We start from the raw sequence: 19,928 nt of genomic DNA on the forward strand, positions 1-19,928 counted from the left end.
CTACATTGTTTATGGGGCTGTTTAGACTTGCATTTACTTGTCCAGGAGAAGGTGCTGTTAATCTGTTGCCTTAAATCATCCCAGTCTGCAGTCACCAGGAGTATTTGCAGTGCTGTAAGGATGGGGTTTCAGGATTTTCACTGATTTAACAATAAAGAATGGTGAAATAGTTCAAAATCAGAATTATGTATGACATGAAGGGGAATTCACAGGTGGTGGTGTTCCTGTATAGGTGCTTCTGTTGTCCTTCTAGGTATTAGAGATCATCAGTTTGGAAGGTGCTGTTGAAGGAGGTGACTTAAAGTAGTTCATCTTGTAGATAGTATTCACTGCTGTTGTCATGCATCAGTGTGGGAGAGAGAGAGAGTGAATGTTGAAAGTAATGATGGTGCACCATTCAAGCAGGTTTATTTGATCTGAAGAATATAAGAACTACTTGTGTTGTTGAACCTCTAGTCAGCTAGACAAGTGGAGAATATTCCATCACACCCCTGACTTCTGCCTCATAAAAGTTGAACAAGTCTTGGGGAGGCAGAAGTTGAGTTAGTCACTACAGAAGTTTCAGCATTGAAGTGCTATTGTAGCTACAGTATTTATATGGCAGGTCCAGTTGAGTTTCTGATCAGTTGTATTTTCCGAACATGTTAATAGTGACTGATTCTAGAGATGGAAATGTCAAGGAGCAATGATTAGACCCTCTATTGTTGGAGATGGTCATTATCTACTGAAATCGAAAAATGCTGGAAATCACAGTGGGTTGTGCAGCATCCATTGAGAGCCTCCTACATGATCATTGCTTAGCTTGTCTAATTTGTGTGGCATGAATATTAGTTGCCACTTATCAACCTAAGCCTGGATGTCATTCAGACCTTAGTGAATATGGATACTGGTACAGTATCTGAGGAAACATGGATAGTATTGAATGTTATGCAGTTAATAGCATGCCTTGCATTTCTGACCTTTTGATAAAGGGAAGGTCATTGATGTAACTGCCTTAATGCAGTCACTATCACATCATTTCTGGAGTTTAGCTCTTTTGTTCACGTTAGGACCTAGGCTGCAACAGCTCTGTAATGGCTGGAGCAAGAGCTGAGTGGCCGTGCTGATACTGAAACTGAGCATGAGTGAGCAGGTTGGACCTTAACAAATGCCACTTGACATCATGTTGGCAACCACTTTCATCACTTTTTTGCTGATTGAGGAGTTTCTCGAATATAATTTTTGCTGCTGCTGAAGGCCTGCAGCACGTTATGGATGCCTAGTTTTGAGTTGTTTAATCTGTTTGAATGCAAAGTCCATTTTGCACACATGATAGAAATGTCAGTGGGAAACTGGAACTTTGCATTCATGATGACTATAAAGTGGTCAGTCCTGCTGATACTCTTAGGTATATTTGGAAGAATTTTAACCACAAACTCATGTTTCATTTACTATTTTCATTGAAAAGAATTTATGATCAGTATTTTATCTTAATAGATTATCTGTTACAAAATTGGATTTGGAATATTTCTCCAGTTTAATTTAGGTCAGTTGTCTTGTTATTGTAGTTATTTGGTTATAAAGGTGTGTTGGACATGCTGGCCTTGTTTGCACTGGAGTTTAGGTGGGGGAGGAGTGATCTGACAGTAGTGTTTAAGCTCTTGAAAGATCTTGACAAGGTATATGTGCAAATGATTTTTTCTCTTGCAGGTAAGTCCAGTACAGGGGCTTGGGCACTATTTCTAAATTAGGGATTGCCTGTTTTGATGGAGATGAGGGTTGTGTGACTTTGGAACTGTACCGTTGATGGAGGTGTAGGTCATTAAGTCTTTAAAGGTTAAACTGATTCTCTTGTCTAACATGCTCCAAAATTATTGGGGACAGAGGGGATTGTGAAACGCAAACTGATCAGCTGTAGTCAATTTTCATAGTGAAATAGGCTTGAGGAACCAAATGGTTGTCTTCTCCTTTTTCTTACGCTTATATATCTATTGACATCTTCGTCCAATCATAAATGTTGTATTTTAAATATTACGAAGCATTTCCAGAATTTGGCATTCTTTCTTTTAGTTATAGAACTGGTTGTCGTTTGTCTGGATGGAGGCACTGGATATTTAAAAATAATGAATGATACTGATTGTGATTTCTACCCTGGGATAAAGGTGCTCGTAACAAGTCCATGGACAAGATTCTTGCCCTTGCCTAACCTGTTGTGAGTGGACGTTGTAGACAACACCCTCTCACCATTAACTCTGGGGACCTTTTTTGTTAGGCCACTTGGATTGTATCTTATAGGAGTTGTAAGCCATGGGACATGTCTAGTCTGGAGTCGAATTACTTTTGACAGGTAAGTTAATAAGGTCTTACCAACTTCAAATCTCATAAATAGGTACCTGTCTGACTAGTCACTGCATGAGAAACATTTACTTGTGATCAAACTTTGTTCAGAAAAGGTAAGTGATGAATAAGTTGATAGTACTTGTGCAAGTGTCGAGGTATTTGAGTACTTTTATCCTGACGGTAGAACATGCTTTTGAATTCAACAGTATTAAGATTAAGGTATACATTTGTGACTGGACCTTGTACATTTTTACATTGATGTAAAGTTCAGACCTCTGTTGAACCTTTAAATTGGATGAAAAAGTTGCCTGCTTTAAATTAAAGTCTGTTTGCTGAAACTTTGAGATGCAACACTATAGACACTAGTATTTTTGATCTCTGGAAGGATTGTCTATAAAGTTTGCAATGGAGTATCATTATGAATGGTGAATTCTACTGATGTATGGCACTTTAGCAGGGTTGTTTGCATAATGGTGAATGTGATGGTGCTTTCTTTTATTGGTTGTTTTATGAGCGGATTAGTTTTGAAGAGATTTTTGAATAGCTCTTCATTTATTTTAAAGTTTGTGAGCCTTTATTCAAGGGATCATGAGTTCTCTCCACAGCAAAAAAACTAGATGTGTGGATAAAAGTTGCATGGCGGATAAACTGCAAATAACCTATAATCTTAAATCTTCTGACCTATAAATATTTAAAATATTTTAAATGTTTTGTTTTGCAGCAAATAAGTTTTGAACATTTTTCATTTGACATATATTATTCATCATGGCTTTGGTGTACCGGGTACCATTTCAAAAATTGCATGTGATATGTAAATTCGCTAACATGAATTGTGGAGGTTAGTGTAGAACTTTGAAAGGGCATGGACAAGTTAGTGAGTGGGTGGTTAGGTAGCAGATGATCTTTAATGCAGTGATATATTTTGGCAGGAAGAATATGGGGAAACAATGCAAAGTAAAGTGCAAATTGAAACAGAATACTGGAGCAGGAGTTCCAGGTTTTATATGCAAGTAGGTCAAGAAAATTTGCTCTAGTGGTGTGATTGTAACATGTCTGAACAAGTTACTAAAAAAATCATTCATTCCTGATGAAGGGCTTGTGCCCGAAATGTCGATTCTCCTGCTCCTCTGATGCTGCCTAACCTGCTGTGCTTTTCCAGCATCACACGATCGACTCTGATCTCCAGCACATGCAGTCCTCGCTTTCTCCAGGTTATTAAAAATATCTACTAAAGCTTTATAACTAGGACTCTAGACTACAAGAGCGTGGAGGTTATATTGAACTTGTATAAGACAGTAGTTCGCATTCAGCTGGATAACTGTATACAATTCTGGGTGTCGCATTTTAGGAAGAATGTGAAAGCATTGGAGAATGCCGGAGAAATTTAAAAGATTGGTTCCACAGCTGAGGAACTTCAGCTATGAAGCTAGATTAGAGAAGGTGAAGCTGTTTTCCTTAGATGGGAAGCCTGAGAAGAGCTTTGATAGAAGTGTTCAAAATCGAGAGGGGTGTGGACACACGATATGGAGAAGATGTTTTTACTTAGGATAGTGAGAGAACATAAATTTAAAGTAATTAAAAAGAAACAAGTGACATGAGGAAAAACTTTTTCAGAGTGAACAGTTAATGGCTGCAATGCACTGTTTGAATGTAGTGGAGCTGGAAAAGCGCAGCAGGTCAGGCAGCATCCAAGGAGCAGGAGAATCGCGTTTTGGGCATGAGCCCTTCAGGAATCTGCAGTCCTCACTTTCTCCTTGAATGTAGTGGAAGCAGGTTTAATCAAGGCATTCTAGAAGAAATTAGGTGGTTATTTAAGGAGGATCAATGTGCAAATTTACAGTGAGTACACACTGTGTCATGCTTATTCAAAGAATCAGCACAGATACGATGGGTCGAATGGAGGCTTCCTGTGCTGTAATAATTTCATGAATCTGAATTGTCAAAATTTTCACGACAAGAGATATTCTCAAACAAGTTTGAAATGCATATAACCTTTCTAATTCAATCATTTTTGAACTTTACAGCAAAACCATTTACCTCGACTGTAAAGGAGCTGAGGCTACGCCGAGATGACTTTGAAATGTTGAAAGTCATTGGCAGAGGAGCATTTGGTGAGGTGAGCAGTCAAACAAATAACGTCTTCCAACAGTGAAGTGTTTCTTGAAATTCCAGTAAGCTTTACAAGGCACCTTCTTTAAAGCTGTGATATGTCATAACTTATGTCACCAAAAGTAAAACATTTGGTAATTGTGTATAAACGAATTGCAACCTTACTATTTCAGTCAAATATTTTATACAGGTCAGGAATTTTTATCATCAAAATATGTTCTCTATAGTGATTTGAATATTGAATCTTTCATTTTTATACGTGATCACTCTTTAGCAGCAAACTCAACACCAGTTCTCAGATGTTTTATTAATCTGCAGTAGCTACTTGATGGCAATACTCTGTGGCCAAATTGTGGGTTTGAAGAAGTTTACGTAAACTGTCTCCCTGCATAATCACCCCACATGTGCCCTACTATTGCCCCCATAGTGACCAATATATGTGACTTTCTAATGCCCAACATTCATTGATTTCAAAAATAACTGCATTTATAACATTGACATCTGTATTTAATCATGTAAACTTAGTTTTGCCTAACAAGAAATGGATAGATTTTCAAGTTTATTTTACTGTTATAATTGTCAAAGTCAGAAAGGTTCTTGAAACTTTGACATTTAAAATTTAATAAAATCATGCAGCCAGCTGGACGATTGGTCTTTCTTAGTAAAACTTTCACTTCTTGTTTATTTGTTGTGAAATTGGACAAGAACCATTTCTTTGCTGAACTTAAGCCAGTTCTGCTTCCTCTAATGTCATTTCTATTTCCTGAAAAGAGGTGGAGGACTAAAAGCTTGTCTGACAATCAACAGGGTTGCATTCCACAATTTGTTAGACACTGCCTTAATAGGCATTGTTATGACAAGGGACAGATCGACTATTTCACTGGAATATAATACTATGTCATTACAGTGAACAGTATAATGGATTTCACTTGCTAATATATGCCTAGACCACACTGAGTGCAGCAGTTCAAAACGCAATCTCCACCACATTTTAAATGGCAGTTAGAATGAGCAGTAAATGTTGGCCAGGGCAGCGAAGCCGATATCCCTTAACATTTTTTTTTAAAATCCATTGACTTTTACTCTTTTGTGCGATAGTTGTTTTTTGTGTGCTGGACATGAAGTAACTGGGCAGGATACATGAAAAAATGTTAGCCTATCAGTGTGCATTTAAGAAAAAAAATGAAATTAATATCTATTTATTAACAAACAGTTAAAGGGTTTAAAGTAATAGTGTGTTAATGCAATAGTACTGGTGTGTGGTAAATTCTGTTGCTATCGCATTGGGACTCAATCAAATTTGACTGGAAGCAGTCACTATACAAAATGTCTCACGGTAAAACCAGTTGCTTCAGTTACACGCTAGTTCATAATACTAAGCAGTTGTTTAAAAGTATTTCATTTTCATGATTCACCCAGTATAAAATTACAGCAGGATATTGATAAATTAGGTGAATGGGTAAAGCTGTGGCAGATGGATTTTAATATAACCAAGCGTGATGTTATCCATTTCAGAACTAAAAAGGATAGATCGTGAAATCTGAAGATTTGAAAAGAGGGGATATAGTCTAAGAATTCAAGCCAGGCCATTCAGGGCTTGATAGAAAGCACTTCTACCCACAAGGAGTAGTGGTGATTTGGAACATGCTACTTCAAACTGCAGTTATTTTTTATTAAGCAAGGGTATCAAGAGATATGGGGCAGGCAAGCACATGGAGTTAGGCCGTAGATTAGTCATGATTTTATTGGATGGCAGAGTGGGCTCAAGGACCAGAATAGTTTACCCCTAGAGTGCCATATAAATACTGTATCTATATTTGAAAATGTTCAAAATGCATATCTTCATACTATTCACTTGGAGGTACAAGTGCAATCTAGAAGAATGTTGAAGTTCTTGAAGTTGAAATCATCCACCATTCTTCATCTAAAATTCTAATTAGAGATTTTTAAAATACATTTAATATTTTAAGGGTGTAAAATATATTGAACACCAGATATTGTTTAAATCAAATTGCTTTGATAATCTGAAATTGCTTGTATAAAAATGTATACAGAAAAAAACGTTGATTGATGTACCAAACTAACATTCTTTCTAAACTGAATAGTGCAATCTTGTTTACTGATGGAACAATATTCTTGTAACTATACCCCTTTTAACCTTTTAAAGATGATCAAGAATGGAGAGGACTGTAATTGGCAAGGTTGGACTCATCCTGCTTCTTGTAGACAGGATGCATCTAAGCAATTTTGTACGTTGCCAGGCAGATGCTAGCTGGACTAGAACAGCTTGATTAGGTGCACGGCTGGTTTTGGAGTATGTGTCTTTCAATGCTGTTGCTGGGCTGTTGAAATAGGCCATAGCCTTTGTATCCAGTGCCTTTGGCCATTTCATGACATTATAGGGAGTGACCTGATTTGGTTGAATACTGCTCATCTGGGGTGCTGAGGACTTTAGGTGAAGGCTGAAATGGATCATCCACTTTTCATTTTTCTTTAAAGATCAATGCCTGTTGCATATTCTGATGAAAGGTCACTGGATCGGCAACATTGATTCTGCTTTCTCTGTAATGGATGCTGCCAGAACTGTTGAGTTTCTCTTGCAATTTATTTTTTGTTTTTCATAACATGCTGGATTCCTGTATTGTTGAGGATAGGGCTGTTTGTGGAGATGAATCCTCCTTTTGGTTCCATTATCCACCATCGCACTTGATGTGCTAGGTAGGACTGCAGGTCTTGGATCGGAACTACTGTTTTTGGAACTGCTTAGTCCTGTCTGTTACATGATACTTTTGGCATACACATAGTCTTCTGTTGTAGCTCTTCCTCACTTTTAGGTATGCCCAGTGCTGTTTCTAGCATGCCTGCCTTCATTTTCTTTTGAAGCTTGATTCTCTGGCCTGATGGTACGATAGAGGATATACCAAATCATGAAGTTGCATACTATGATTGAATACAATTTTATTGCTGTTCTTGACGTCCAGCACCCCTCAGATTGGCTAATTTGTTCAAGTTTATGCAATGCAGCATGGCTTAATGGCTCAACAATATGGAGTATATCCTCAGACTGGATTTTGTCTCCGTGATAACTGTGTTTGTTTATACATACCGACACTCTCATAGACAGGTGCATGATCAATAGGTAGAGTGGTGAGGGTGAGATCAAGTAGATTGTTTCCTCACCACCTGTCTAGCAGCTATATGTTTTAGGGATTGACCAACTCTGCCAGTAGTGGTGTTACAAAGCCATATGATGGACATTAAAATCCCCTCGTCTAGATGCATTCTGTGACATCACTGCCTTGGCGTTTCTTCTTTCATGCTCAACAGTGAGGAGGACCGATTTCTGTACACAGGAAGGCTGTGATCAGTGCTAATCAGCATTGAATATATTCAATGGCTCATTCTCCACTGTGTCAAAGAGAATTTCAAGGTCTGACAACCCTCCGGCAGCTCCTCCACTCTGTGTTAAGTGGGACACCCCTTATTTTGTAACTGTGCCCCCAATTCTAGATTCTCCCATAAGGAGAAACATCCTTTAAGCATCTACCCTGTCAAACTGCCTCTGAATTAAATATTTCAGTGCAATCACCCCTCATTCTTCTAAACTCCAGTAATCTCCTTCATCCTTGAATCAGCCTAGTAAATTGTCTCTGAATTATTTTAAGTATATCCCTCCATATATAAGCAGACCAAAACTCTGTTCTGTCCTTGAGGTGTGTTTTCAGGAATGTACTGTACAGGAGCAGCAAGATTCTCCTATTTTTATACTCCAACCCTCTTGTCATGTTCTAGTTGCCTTACATACTTTTTATACCTGTATGTGATTCATGTACAAGAACATTCATCCCTCTGTACTGTTGCATTTTGTAGTCTCCATTTTAATAATACTTTGCTGTTCAAACCTTTCTGCTAAAATGGACAATCTCACTTTTTTCTCAAATTATATTCCATCTGCTAAGTTTTTGACCACTCACTTAATCTACCTGTATTCCTTTGCAGCCTATTTGTATCCTTTGTCACAGCCCTGCTTTCCACCTATCTTTGTATTATCACAAACTTGACTGCAATGCAGTCAGTTCTTTCATTCAAGTTAATAAAAATCAAATTAATATAAATCATAAATATTTGTGGTCCCATCATGATCTCCTTCACACTCCATTCTTTACAGTTGTCAATCTGCCAATGATCCATTTATCTTGATTCTTTGTTAGTCTGTCTTCTACCCATGAAGATGTATCGCACTCGACACATTGAATGTGAATTCTTGTGCAGTACTTTTTATATGGCACCGTATCAATTTCCTTTGGAAATCCAAATATATATACTAAGACTTGTTTAATTGCACTATTTGTTACATCCTTAGAGCACTCTAATAAGCATTTTAAAAACAATTTCTCTTTCTCATAATCTTGTTGACGCTGGCTTCGTCATAATAGATTCTACCATTTTCCCAATGACAGATGTCAAGCTAATTGGTCTATAATTTCCTGCATTCTGCCTCCTTCCTATCTTGAATGGAGGTGTTACATCTGTGGGATCTTCCAATAAGGTGGAGCTTTTCCAGAATCTAGGGAACTTTGCAAAGTTACAACCAATGCATCCCACTCTCCTTGCATGCCATGAGGAATACAGCTGTTTCTTTCCTGACCACAGCATTCGGGGTTTTGGGTCCAGGAACTTTTCAGCTTTTAATCCTATCAGTTTTCCAAGCGCTCTTTCTCTATTTATCAGGCTTATTTCAATCTTTTATCTTGCCATTCTTGGAATGCCTTGTATCTTCCAATATGAAGACATACAAAATGTATATTCAAAGCCTGTGCCGTATCCTTGTTTCTCAATGTTCGTTGTGTAGTCTCATCTTCTACAGGGACGATGTCTATTTTAGGTATTCTTTTCCTTTTTATGTACTTGTTGAAATCACGAATGTGGTGGAATTCTATTCACTTGCTTTGCTCTAGAAATTCAGTACCATCCAGAAATAAATCATGGCCATGACCTGTGTTTGAATTTAATTTCGCCAGCTGCTGTGTGACCACTTGAGGTCCAAGCATGGCAGCACATGGAAAAACCAGAAGTGAATGTATTGATGAAACATTACCTGTCAATTGGCACATGCGGACTCTCAGATCAGCTGCACACCTTAAGGAGCAATAGTCATGGCATGTCATTCACCACCTTAAACGTTAAGTCCCTCCACTACAGGCACACCATCGTAGCAGTGTGTGCCATCTATAAGATTCTCTGTAGCATCTCATCCAGCTTCTTTCGATAGCACCAATGAAATTCCTGACCTGTACTATTGAGAAAGGCAAGGCATGCAAGAGCATGTAGAAAATACTTGCATGTTCCCCTGCAGGTTGTACACCATGCTGACTTGGAACTATATCAGTAGTGCTGGAAGAGCACAGCAGTTCAGGCAGCATCCGAGGAGCAGTAAAATTGACGTTTCAGGCAAAAGCCCTTCATCAGGAATACAGGCAGAGAGCCTGAAGGGTGGAGAGATAAGTGAGAGGAGGGGGTGGGGATGTGGAGAAAGTAGCATGGAGTACAATAGGTGAGTGGGGGAGGGGATGAAGGTGATAGGTTGGGGGGGGGGGGAGGGTGGAGTGGATAGGTGGAAAAGAAGATTGGCAGGTAGGACAAGTCAAGGTGACAGTGCTGAGCTGGAAGCTTGGAACTGGGGTGAGGTGGGGGAAGGGCAAATGAGGAAACTGGTGAAGTCCACATTGATGCCCTGGGTTGAAGTGTTACGAGGCGGAAGATGAGGCGTTCTTCCTCCAGGCACTTGGTGGTGAGGGAGCGGCGAAGGAAGCCCAGGACCTTTATGTCTTCGGCAGAGTGGGAGGGGGAGTTGAAATGTTGGGCACAGGGCAGTGTGGTTGATTGGTGAGGGTGTCCCGGAGATGTTCCCTAAAGCACTCTGCTAGGAGGCGTCCAGTCTCACCAATGTAGAGGAGACCGCATCGGAAGCAACGGCTACAATAAATTATATTGGTGGATGTGCAGGTAAAACTTTTGGATGTGGAAGGCTCCTTTAGGGCCTTGGATGGAGGTGAAGGAGGAAGTGTGGGCACAGGTTTTGCAGTTCCTGCGGTGGCAGGGGTAAGTGCCAGGATGGGAGGGTGGGTTATAGGTGGGTGTGGACCTGACCAGGTAGTCACGGAGGGAGCGGTCTTTGCGGAAGGTGGAAAAGGGTGGGGAGGGAAATATATCCCTGGTGGTGGGGTCTGTTTGAAAGTGGCGGAAATGTCTGATGATTTGGTTTATGCGAAGGTTGATAGGGTGGAAGGTGAGCACCAGGAGTGTTCTGTCCTTGTTACAGTTGGAGGGGTGGGGTCTGAGGGCGGAGGTGCAGGATGTGGACGAGATGTGTTGGAGGGCATCTTTAACCACGTGGGAAGGGAAATTGCAGTCTCTAAAGAAGGAGGCCATCTGGTGTGATCAGTGGAACTGGTCCTCTTGGGTTACACCTCTTCCCACCCTACCTCCTGCAAAAATGCCATCCCTTATTCCCAATTCCTCCGCCTCCGTTGTATCTGCTCCCAGAAGGACACCCTCACCAATCAACCACACCACCTTGTGGCCCAACATTTCAACTCCCCCTCCCACTCTGCCGATGACATGGAGGTCCTGGGCCTCCTTCACCACCGCTCCCTCACCACCAGACGCCTGGAGGAAGAACGCCTCATCTTTCGCCTCAGAACACTTCAACCCCAGGGCATCAATGTAGACTTCAACAGTTTCCTCATTTCCCATCCCCCACCGCACCCCAGTTCCAAACTTCTAGCTCAGCACTGTCACTTGACTTGTCCTACCTGCCTATCTTCTTTTCCACCTATCCACTCCAGCCCCTCTCCTCCCCACCCACCTCCCGACCTATCACCTTCATCCCCTCCTCCACTCACCCATTGTACTCCATGCTACTTTCTCCCCAAACCCACCCTCCTCTAGCTTATCTCTTCACGCTTCAGGCTCTTTATTCCTGATGAAGGGCTTTTGCCTGAAACGTCGATTGTACTGCTCCTCGGATGCTGCCTGAACTGCTGTGCTCTTCCAGCACCACTAATCCAGAATCTGGTTTCCAGCATCTGCAGTCATTGTTTTTACCTTGGAACTATATCACCCTTCCTTCAGTGCTGTGTCAAAACTTTGGAACTAACTCACCAACATAATGTACCTACACCCCACAGGCTACAGACATTTACAAAGGCAGTACACATCACCACCTCGAGCACAATTAGAAATGGGCAACAAATGTTAGCCTTTCCAACGGTACATTCTGAATTTAAAAAAGACTCAATGATATGGCATTTATATAGTGACTGCAGTTATTTAGAGATTAACTAGGTTAAGTGTAATGAAACTTCCACAGAAGGAATTGGATTTCTGTAATGTGCCCAGGACTGCGTTCTAAATGAATGCTCCAATTGAAAGAGAGGGATTTATGTTGGATCTAGTTTAGGAATTAGGGGTGGGCCAAGCAGGTGGCATATGGAGATGGGAGCATCTTGATTTCACTGTTGCAAAACTAAGTACAGAAACTAGATAAGTAAAGGAAGTAATTAAAGGTGGAGACTGGGAACAGCCACTTTAAATTACATGGAAGCCCAGATAAATTGGAAAGAAATCTCGATGAAACAGTGGACAAATATTAGTTTAAAAAATTAAACAGAAGAAGGTACGAAATCAGCCCACTATCACCACAAATAAAGCGACGAACAAAAGTGGGCACTCTTGGACCAACGAGAAATTAAAATAAAAATTCTAAAGCTAATTCTACAGGTTAAGAAAAGTATAGAAAACAGACAAAGATTAAAAAGAATCGGAATTAGTTATGACAAATGACTGCCAGGTAAACAAGTACTAATGGATTTTATTATATCACTGAAAAGAGAGTTCGTTATGAAGAAAATTGCAGCTGATTTGAGTTAAAAATAAACAAAAGTATATTGATATTAAATGAGGACTTTGCCTTGGTTTTATTTGGCAGAAGCTTTTAGTTGGTCAGTGGTAAGTTGCGAAAGGAAGTAGCAGAGCAACTAATAGGATAACTATATTTGAGGATGTAATACAATATTTAATAGAATTCAGAATTGAAAAGGGAATGATGTTTAAACTGAGAGGAAAATAAGCCAATTAGGAAAGATGAAGCAAAAGGGAAGAATGAAGAAGTGAAAAGAAAGAAAGCATTAAATAAGGAAGTCTAAAGGAAAACAAATTGTGGATGGAGAGACGGCAGAAGAAAAAGAATGGAATGAATCTTTAAAAGAGAACATACAAATGTGTTTCTTTTCTAAAATATAAATGGGTGTGGTGAAGACTTTGTATGTTGAATGTGAGTAAGTGACAGCAAACGGATGTGCAGATTTCGTTTGTTTGAGATATGCTGGAAGAGCTGTGTGACTCACTACTGCATTGGGTTAGGGGCTGCAGGGGTTATAGTGGATCCAATCTTACCATGACCTTTCAAACATGTAGGTAAATGGGCAAGAATTCCAGGCCCTGACCTGAAATGCTGAATACAGTCTGGGTGGCACTGTTCCTGACCCAGTAATACAGTACAACTGGGGGGGGGGGGTGGAATAAGAGTTAGTTTAAGAAAGTGGTTATTTAAGCAGATGAACAATTAGTTTATCCTTCTCATTTTTACAACAAAAACTAATCCATTTAAAGTAGTTCAGTATGTGCTCATTGGTAAATGTCATTTTTATATAATGATTTTAATTTTTTGATAAGGAAGAAGATTGTAACTTTTGAATCTAGCTCATTGCACTTCTACATCTGGAGTTTATTTAAAAGAGGGATAAAGTACAAAAGCAAAGATATTGTGATGGATCTTTGTAAAGCACTGATTCAGTACTGGGCACTGCTGTTATGATACTATCGCTTTAAGAGGTGTATCTTGTCTTTTTTTGAGGAAAGGTTGATAGAGGTGGCGTGCAGTCAGCCTCAAAGCCAATAAGATAAACAGCTTGTGAGTCCTTGGGTTTTTTTTTTCCCAAAGTTGGAATAACAGAACCAGCCTGAATTGATGGGGTCAAGCTCCCACAAAACTAGGATTTGTTGATTTTTTTTTTTTAGTTTCAGCTTTCAGTACCAGTTCCTGCTGGGGTTTTGAAAGTGGATATCAAAGCTGTTGTTTTTTTCCTCTCTCTCCATAACAGTTAAAAGCAGGGATTTCTCTTTCTGCTGCTAGAATTGCATGCGCGATGGTCTATTTTGCTGAATTTGCCTTTGACAAGGGTGTGTTTATGGTATTTACCATATTGGAACAGTTACTGTTCAGTAGTTAAATAATCGCTAGATAATTACTGATGAGGAAGATAATTCCAAACAGACCCAAAAGTCCAGCCCTTGTAGCATCTAATTGTTTCTGAAATTATTATGGCTTTCGTCTTGCTGTTTTTATCTATAAGCTAGCTCCCTAAGTTACTTGGCCCTAAAATTAGCTTTTAATCCTTATTTTCCTGTTCTAATTTATGTTATTTATTTTTTTCATTTTCACCCCACTGATACTACTTTGCTTGTCTTACAAGTCCACGTTTCTTCTCAAGTTTCTTCATTATACAAACATTATTCAAACAGACACTAAGGATCTGCTTGTAGCTGTTCTCTGCGATGTCTTTCTTGTTACCCAGCAACCAAGGCTGAATGCAGTTTTTTTTTGTATTAATATTGTTATGTTGGTCATGTTTAGCATAAGGTTTACTCAGATTCCTATGTCTCTTTACTTAACCCTTAGCTTTTCAACACCATTAGATTGTGTGACTTTTTTTTAATCCACATGCAGTATTTTACATTCGACTGCAGTAACTTTCGATTTATTAATTCACTTTCACATTTTGTCTAATTTATTCTATAATTTGAATTGTCTTATTTGATTCCAATACCCTTTTTGCCTGGTGGAATGTGCATATTTGAAAACATTGTATTGAATTTCTAGTTACATCTGAAATTTGCATTCAATTTTTAAAGATTTTGATTAAATTGTATATTGTTCCTTTGTCTACTCCTTATGATCTAATAATGCAGTCAGATGCAACCAAATAGAATCTTGCCATTGATTTGTAAGACTGCTATTTGTAAGATAATCAAGGAGTTCATATCTTGAATGAATCATATAATAGAAATTTGACTTCATAAAATTATTTAAACCTCAAGATTGTTTTGTAGATTTATTATTTAATGCCAGGTACTTAGTAATTCTCCTTGAACAACTGAATCCTTAGAGTATAAAGGCAGTAGGAGTATACTTAAGAGGGAAATACAGAGGTCAAAAAGGGGACGTGAGATAGCTTTGACAAATAGTGAAAGAGAATCCAAAGGGTTTTTGCAAATACATTAAGAACAAAAGGGGTAACTAGGGAGACAATAGGGCCCCTCAAAGATCAGCAAGGTAGCCTTTGTATCATGCTGCAGGAGATGGGGAAGGTACTAAATGAGTATTTTGTATCAATGTTTACGATGGAAAAGAACATGGAAGATTGCGAGTTTTAAGATTTGTAACTCAGTTTGAGGTTCTGGATATAGGTTTGCTCACAGAGCTGAGAAGTTTTTGTCACCATGCTAGGTAACATTTAGGGTGCAGGTTTGCTCGCTGAGCTGTAGGTTTGATATCCAGATGTAACATCATCAGTGGCGACCTCCAGATGAAGCAAAGCTGTTGTCTCCTGCTTTCTATTTATATCTTTCTCCTGGATGGGGTTCCTGGGGTTTGTGGTGATGTCATTTCCTGTTCATTTTCTGAGGGGTTGATAGATGGCATCTAGATCTATGTGTTTGTTTATGGTGTTGTGGTTGGAGTGCCAGGCCTCTAGGAATTCTCTAGCATGTCTTGCTTAGCCTGTCCCAGGATAGATGTGTTGTCCCTGTCGAAATGGTGGTTTTTTTCATCTGTATGCAGGGCTACGAGGGAGAGAGGGTCGTGTCTTTTTGTGGCTAGCTGGTGTTCGTATCCTGGTGGCTAACTTTCTTCCTGTTTGTCCTACGTAGTGTTTGTGCCAGCCCTTGCATGGAATTTTGGAGATGACGTTGGTTCTGTCCATGGGTTGTACTGGGTCTTTTAAGTTTGTTAGTTTTTGTTTGAGAGTATTGGTGGGTTTGTGTGCTACTAGGATTCTGAGGGGTCTTGGTAGTCTGGCTGTTATTTCTGAAACTTCTTTGATGTATGGTAAGGTGGTTAGGGTTTCTGGCTGTGTTTGGTCTGCTTGTCGTGGTTTGTTCTTGAGGAATCTGTGTACTGTATTTTTTGAGTATCCGTTCTTCTTGAATACATTGTATAGGTGGTTCTCCTCTGTTTTCCGAAGTTCGTCTGTGCTGCAGTGTGTGGTGGCTCGTTAGAATAGTGTTTTGATACAGCTTTGTTTGTGTGTTGGGATAGTTGCTGGTGTAGTTAAATATTTGGTCAGGATTTGTTGGTTTTCTGTATATGCTGATGATGGTACCTAGCCAGATAATGAAACGTCTGGATATCAAACCTACAGTTCAGTGAGCAAACCTACACCCTGAGCTACAAACCTGCAAAAACCTATGGGCGTAACACGCTACAACTTGCCCGAAGGTGGGAAAGGAATGCCATCCGCGAGAGTTCCACCCGCAAACAACTGTACTTCCTGCGTGCATGTTTAAGAAATGTCATTTTCTATGATGTAGTTTACTGTTCATGAACATGAAATGACATCACCATAAATGATGTCACCACAGGAAATGACATCACCAACCCAAGGAACCTCAAACTATAAATAGAAAGTGGGCTACACCACCACAGCTTCATTCGGAGGCTCACTGATGATATTACCTACTACGGTGACGGAACGTCTGGAAACGAACCTCCCAGCTCAGCAAGTAAACTTACATCCAAAACATGGAAGATCTAGAACGTAGGGAAATAGTGACATCTTGAAAAATGTACAAATTATGGAGGAGGAAGTGCTGGATGTCTTGAAATGATAAAAGTGGATAAATCCCCAGGACCTGATCAGATGTACCCTAGAACTTTGTAAGAAGCTAGGAAAGTGATTGCTGGGCCTCTTGCTGAGGTATTTGCACCATTGATAGTCACAGGTGAGGTCGGGAAAACTGGAGGTTGGCTAAAGTCGTGCCACTATTTAAGAAAGGTGTTAAGCTTAAGCCAGAGAACTAAAGACCAGTCAGCCTGACGTCGGTTGTGGGCATGTTGTTGAAGGGAATCCTGTGGGACAGGATGTATATGTATTTGAAAAGACAAGGAATGATTAGGGATAGTCGACAAATCATGTCTCACAAACTTGATTTTTTTTTGAAGAGGTAACTAAGAAGATTGATGAAGGCAGAGTGGCAGACATAATCTGTTTGACATGATCTGTTTGACAAGGTTCCCCATTGGAGACTGGTTAGCAAGGTTAGGTCTCATGGAACGCAGGGAGAGCTAGCCAGTTGGATACAGAACTGGCTCAAAGGTAGAGGACAGAGGGTGGTAGTGGAGGGTTGTTTTTCAGACTGGAGGCCTGTGATCAGTGGAGTGCCACTAGGATCGATGCTGGGTCCACTACTTTTCGTTATTTGTAAAAATAATTTGGATGTGAGCATAAGAGGTATAGTTTGTAAGTTTGCAGATGACACCAAAATTGGAGGTGTAGTGGATAGCAAAGAAGGTTGCCTCGGATTACAATGGGATCTTGATCAGATGAGTCAAATGGCTGAGAAGTGGCAGATGGAGGTTAATTTAGATAAATGCGAGGTGCTGCATTTTGGGAGAGCAAATCCTAGCAGGACTTGTACACTTAATGATAAGGTCCTAGGGAGTGATGCTGAACAAAGAGACCTTGGAGTGCAGGTTCATAGCTCCTTGAAAGTGGAGGCGCAGGTAGAAAGGATAGTGAAGAAGGTGTTTGGTATACTTTCCTTTTGTTGGTCAGAGTATTGAGTACAGGAGTTGGGAAGTCATGTTGCAGCTGTACAGGACATTGGTTAGGCCACTGTTGGAATATTGCATGCAGTTCTGGTCTCCTTCCTATCGGAAGGATGTTGTGAAATTTGAAAGAATTCAGGAAAGATTTACAAAGATGTTGCCAGGGTTGGAGGATTTGAGCTATAGGGAGAAGTTGAATAGGTAGAACTCTTTTCCCTGGAGCGTCTGAGGCTGAGGGGTGACCTTATAGAGGTTTATAAAATCATGAGGGACATGGATGGGGTAAACAGAGAAGGTCTTTTCCCTGGGGTTGGGGAGTCCAGAACTAGAATGCATAGATTTAGGGTGAGAGGGGAGAGATATAAAAGTGATCTAAGGGGCAACTTTTTCCCGCAAGGGTGGTGCGTGTGTGGAATGAGCTGCCAGCAAAAATGGTGCAGGCTAGTGCAATTGCAACATTTTTAAGAGGCATTTGGATGGGTATATGAATAGGAAGGCTTTGGAAGGATATGGGTCGGGAGCTGGCAGGTGGGACTACATTGAGTTGGGATATCTGATCGGCATGGACGCGTTGGACCCAAGGGTCTGTTTCCATGCTGCACATCTCTGTATCTGTGACTCTCTTCATCAAATGTGAACTGAGGGAGGCCACCATTTTGTAATGGATGTGGAAGCAGGTTTGAGATAAAAAGAAACAACTTTGAGATTAATATTGTCTTTTTTTCTGACATCATTAAAGATTTCCAGACTAGAATTAGTTTTTTATAGACAAGAATTATGTTTTTACAAAGTTGATAGGATTTTTACCATTATTTAATTTTAGGCATTTTTACATTGAGTTGTTTTAAATCTTTTAAAACCATTATTGGAATGTCACAGTTGCTGGCAAAGCCATCATTTATTCCCCATCCAAATTGCCCTTGAGCAAAAAATTCCTTGAATTCTTTCAAGGGAGGGAAACTTGTTAAGCACTTTGGCTTAGAGTTTCAATCAGATTGCACTAATGTTTACAACACAGTTTGTTGTATGTCTGCCACACCGGTGCAAAAGATTGAAAAATTTCAAGTTCAAAAACATCCAGTACACATTGAGTCTCTGCAACCTTTTTTGAAGTGCTTTAAAAATACCTTACGCCAATGGTTGTTTCTGCTCACTCATCTCTTCCACTGTCAGAGATATTCCCTTTTTCAGGCTGTGTGGTGGCTGGCATGTTAACTGTTAACTTGCATGCCAGACCCACAACCAAGAAAGTTAATCAGCATGTTAGGAACTGATTGGTGAGCTTCGTCAAGCTTTTTGGTCTAAGCCATACTTTCCAGGCCATGCAGCAGCAAGAATGTTTTGCCTCTCGAGAGTGTAGGGTGTGGTGCTAGGGGACTAAAGGTAGCAAGGGCGAGGCCTTCAGAATCATCCCCTTACCCCCTAACCTTTCCTCTAATTGCTCCCAGATTGGAGTAAGTGGAGCCATGGAGGTGGCAAGTTAAGATCCCATTTTGAGCAAATCCACAGCAGACTGTTCAGCCCAGCATCTCGTTAATGATGTGGTGACTTGCACAATTATTTCTCTGCAATCGGGGGAAATTTGAGGCACTGGAGAAGGTGCAAAAAAAAATTTGCTAGAATGCTACATGGACAGGCATGGACTTTGTCAATAAGAGATTTGACAGGTGACCAGAATGAGGCCAATTATGTCATCCTATAGAAATAGGAACAATGGTTCTCTGACCCCTGATCATAAATTTAACAAATTCACTGAAATTCAGAAAAACACTTGTTGATCAAGAATTTGCTATCATAAGTACTGGTTCAGATGATCAGTACAGATGCAGTGAGGAGACACTAGAAAAGCACATGATGAAGAAGTGGGATATGCTGATCGATTTTGATGAAGAGTTAACAGGAAACTTGCGTCGAACATATGGACCTGTTACACCAATTGGACTGTTTCTGCGTTGGAGGGATAGTGTTTATGTAATAACACTAGAAAAGGTGGCAGAAATGTGATGGATGGATACAAAGCCATAGTGTAATTATTGGGATGTCATGTTGATGTTGTAAAGGACCTTGGTGAGGCCTGTTCTCGTATACTGCATGAAATTCTGGTTGCTCTTCTATAGAAAGGATATTATCAAATTGGAGAGTTGAGAAGAGATTTACCAGGGTATTGCCAGGAATGGATAATTTGAATTATAATAATAGGCTGGCTAGACTTGGACTTTTTTCACTGGAGCATAGGAGGTTGAGGGGTAATCTTATAATGGTTTAAAAAATAATTGAGAAGCATAGATAAGGTGAGTACCAAGGATCTTTTCCCTAGACTAGAAGAGTTCAAAACTAGGGGCATATTTTGAGAGTGGTTCATGTGTGGAATGAACTACCAGAGGAAGTGGTAAATGCAGATATAGTTACAATATTTAACAGACATTTGGATAAGTACATGAAAAAGGTTGGGGGGGATGTGAACCAAACGCAGGCAAGTGCGACTAGTTTAGTTTGGGAACATGGTTGGTGTGGGCTAGTTGGACTGAAAGTGTGTGTTTCATCCTGTATCTGTTTGGATCATGCAATCAATATGGTTAAGGGGGACAGGAAATGATATAAAAGAGATCTT

At 40.0% G+C, this 19,928-nt stretch overlaps 1 protein-coding gene across 2 annotated transcripts in view; it reads left to right on the forward strand.

Annotated features, from left to right (window-relative positions):
- The window catches only part of cdc42bpb (CDC42 binding protein kinase beta (DMPK-like)), a 210,350-nt gene that overhangs the window by 64,895 nt on the left and 125,527 nt on the right, over positions 1-19,928 (forward strand). For both annotated transcript variants that reach the window (XM_060829247.1, XM_060829248.1), the window contains exon 2: positions 4,344-4,435. In XM_060829247.1, coding sequence (XP_060685230.1) covers positions 4,344-4,435 — 92 coding nt within the window. The remainder of the gene's footprint in view (positions 1-4,343; positions 4,436-19,928) is intronic.

Source organism: Hemiscyllium ocellatum, chromosome 8, assembly GCF_020745735.1.
Source record: "Hemiscyllium ocellatum isolate sHemOce1 chromosome 8, sHemOce1.pat.X.cur, whole genome shotgun sequence".
Lineage (NCBI taxonomy): Eukaryota > Metazoa > Chordata > Chondrichthyes > Orectolobiformes > Hemiscylliidae > Hemiscyllium > Hemiscyllium ocellatum.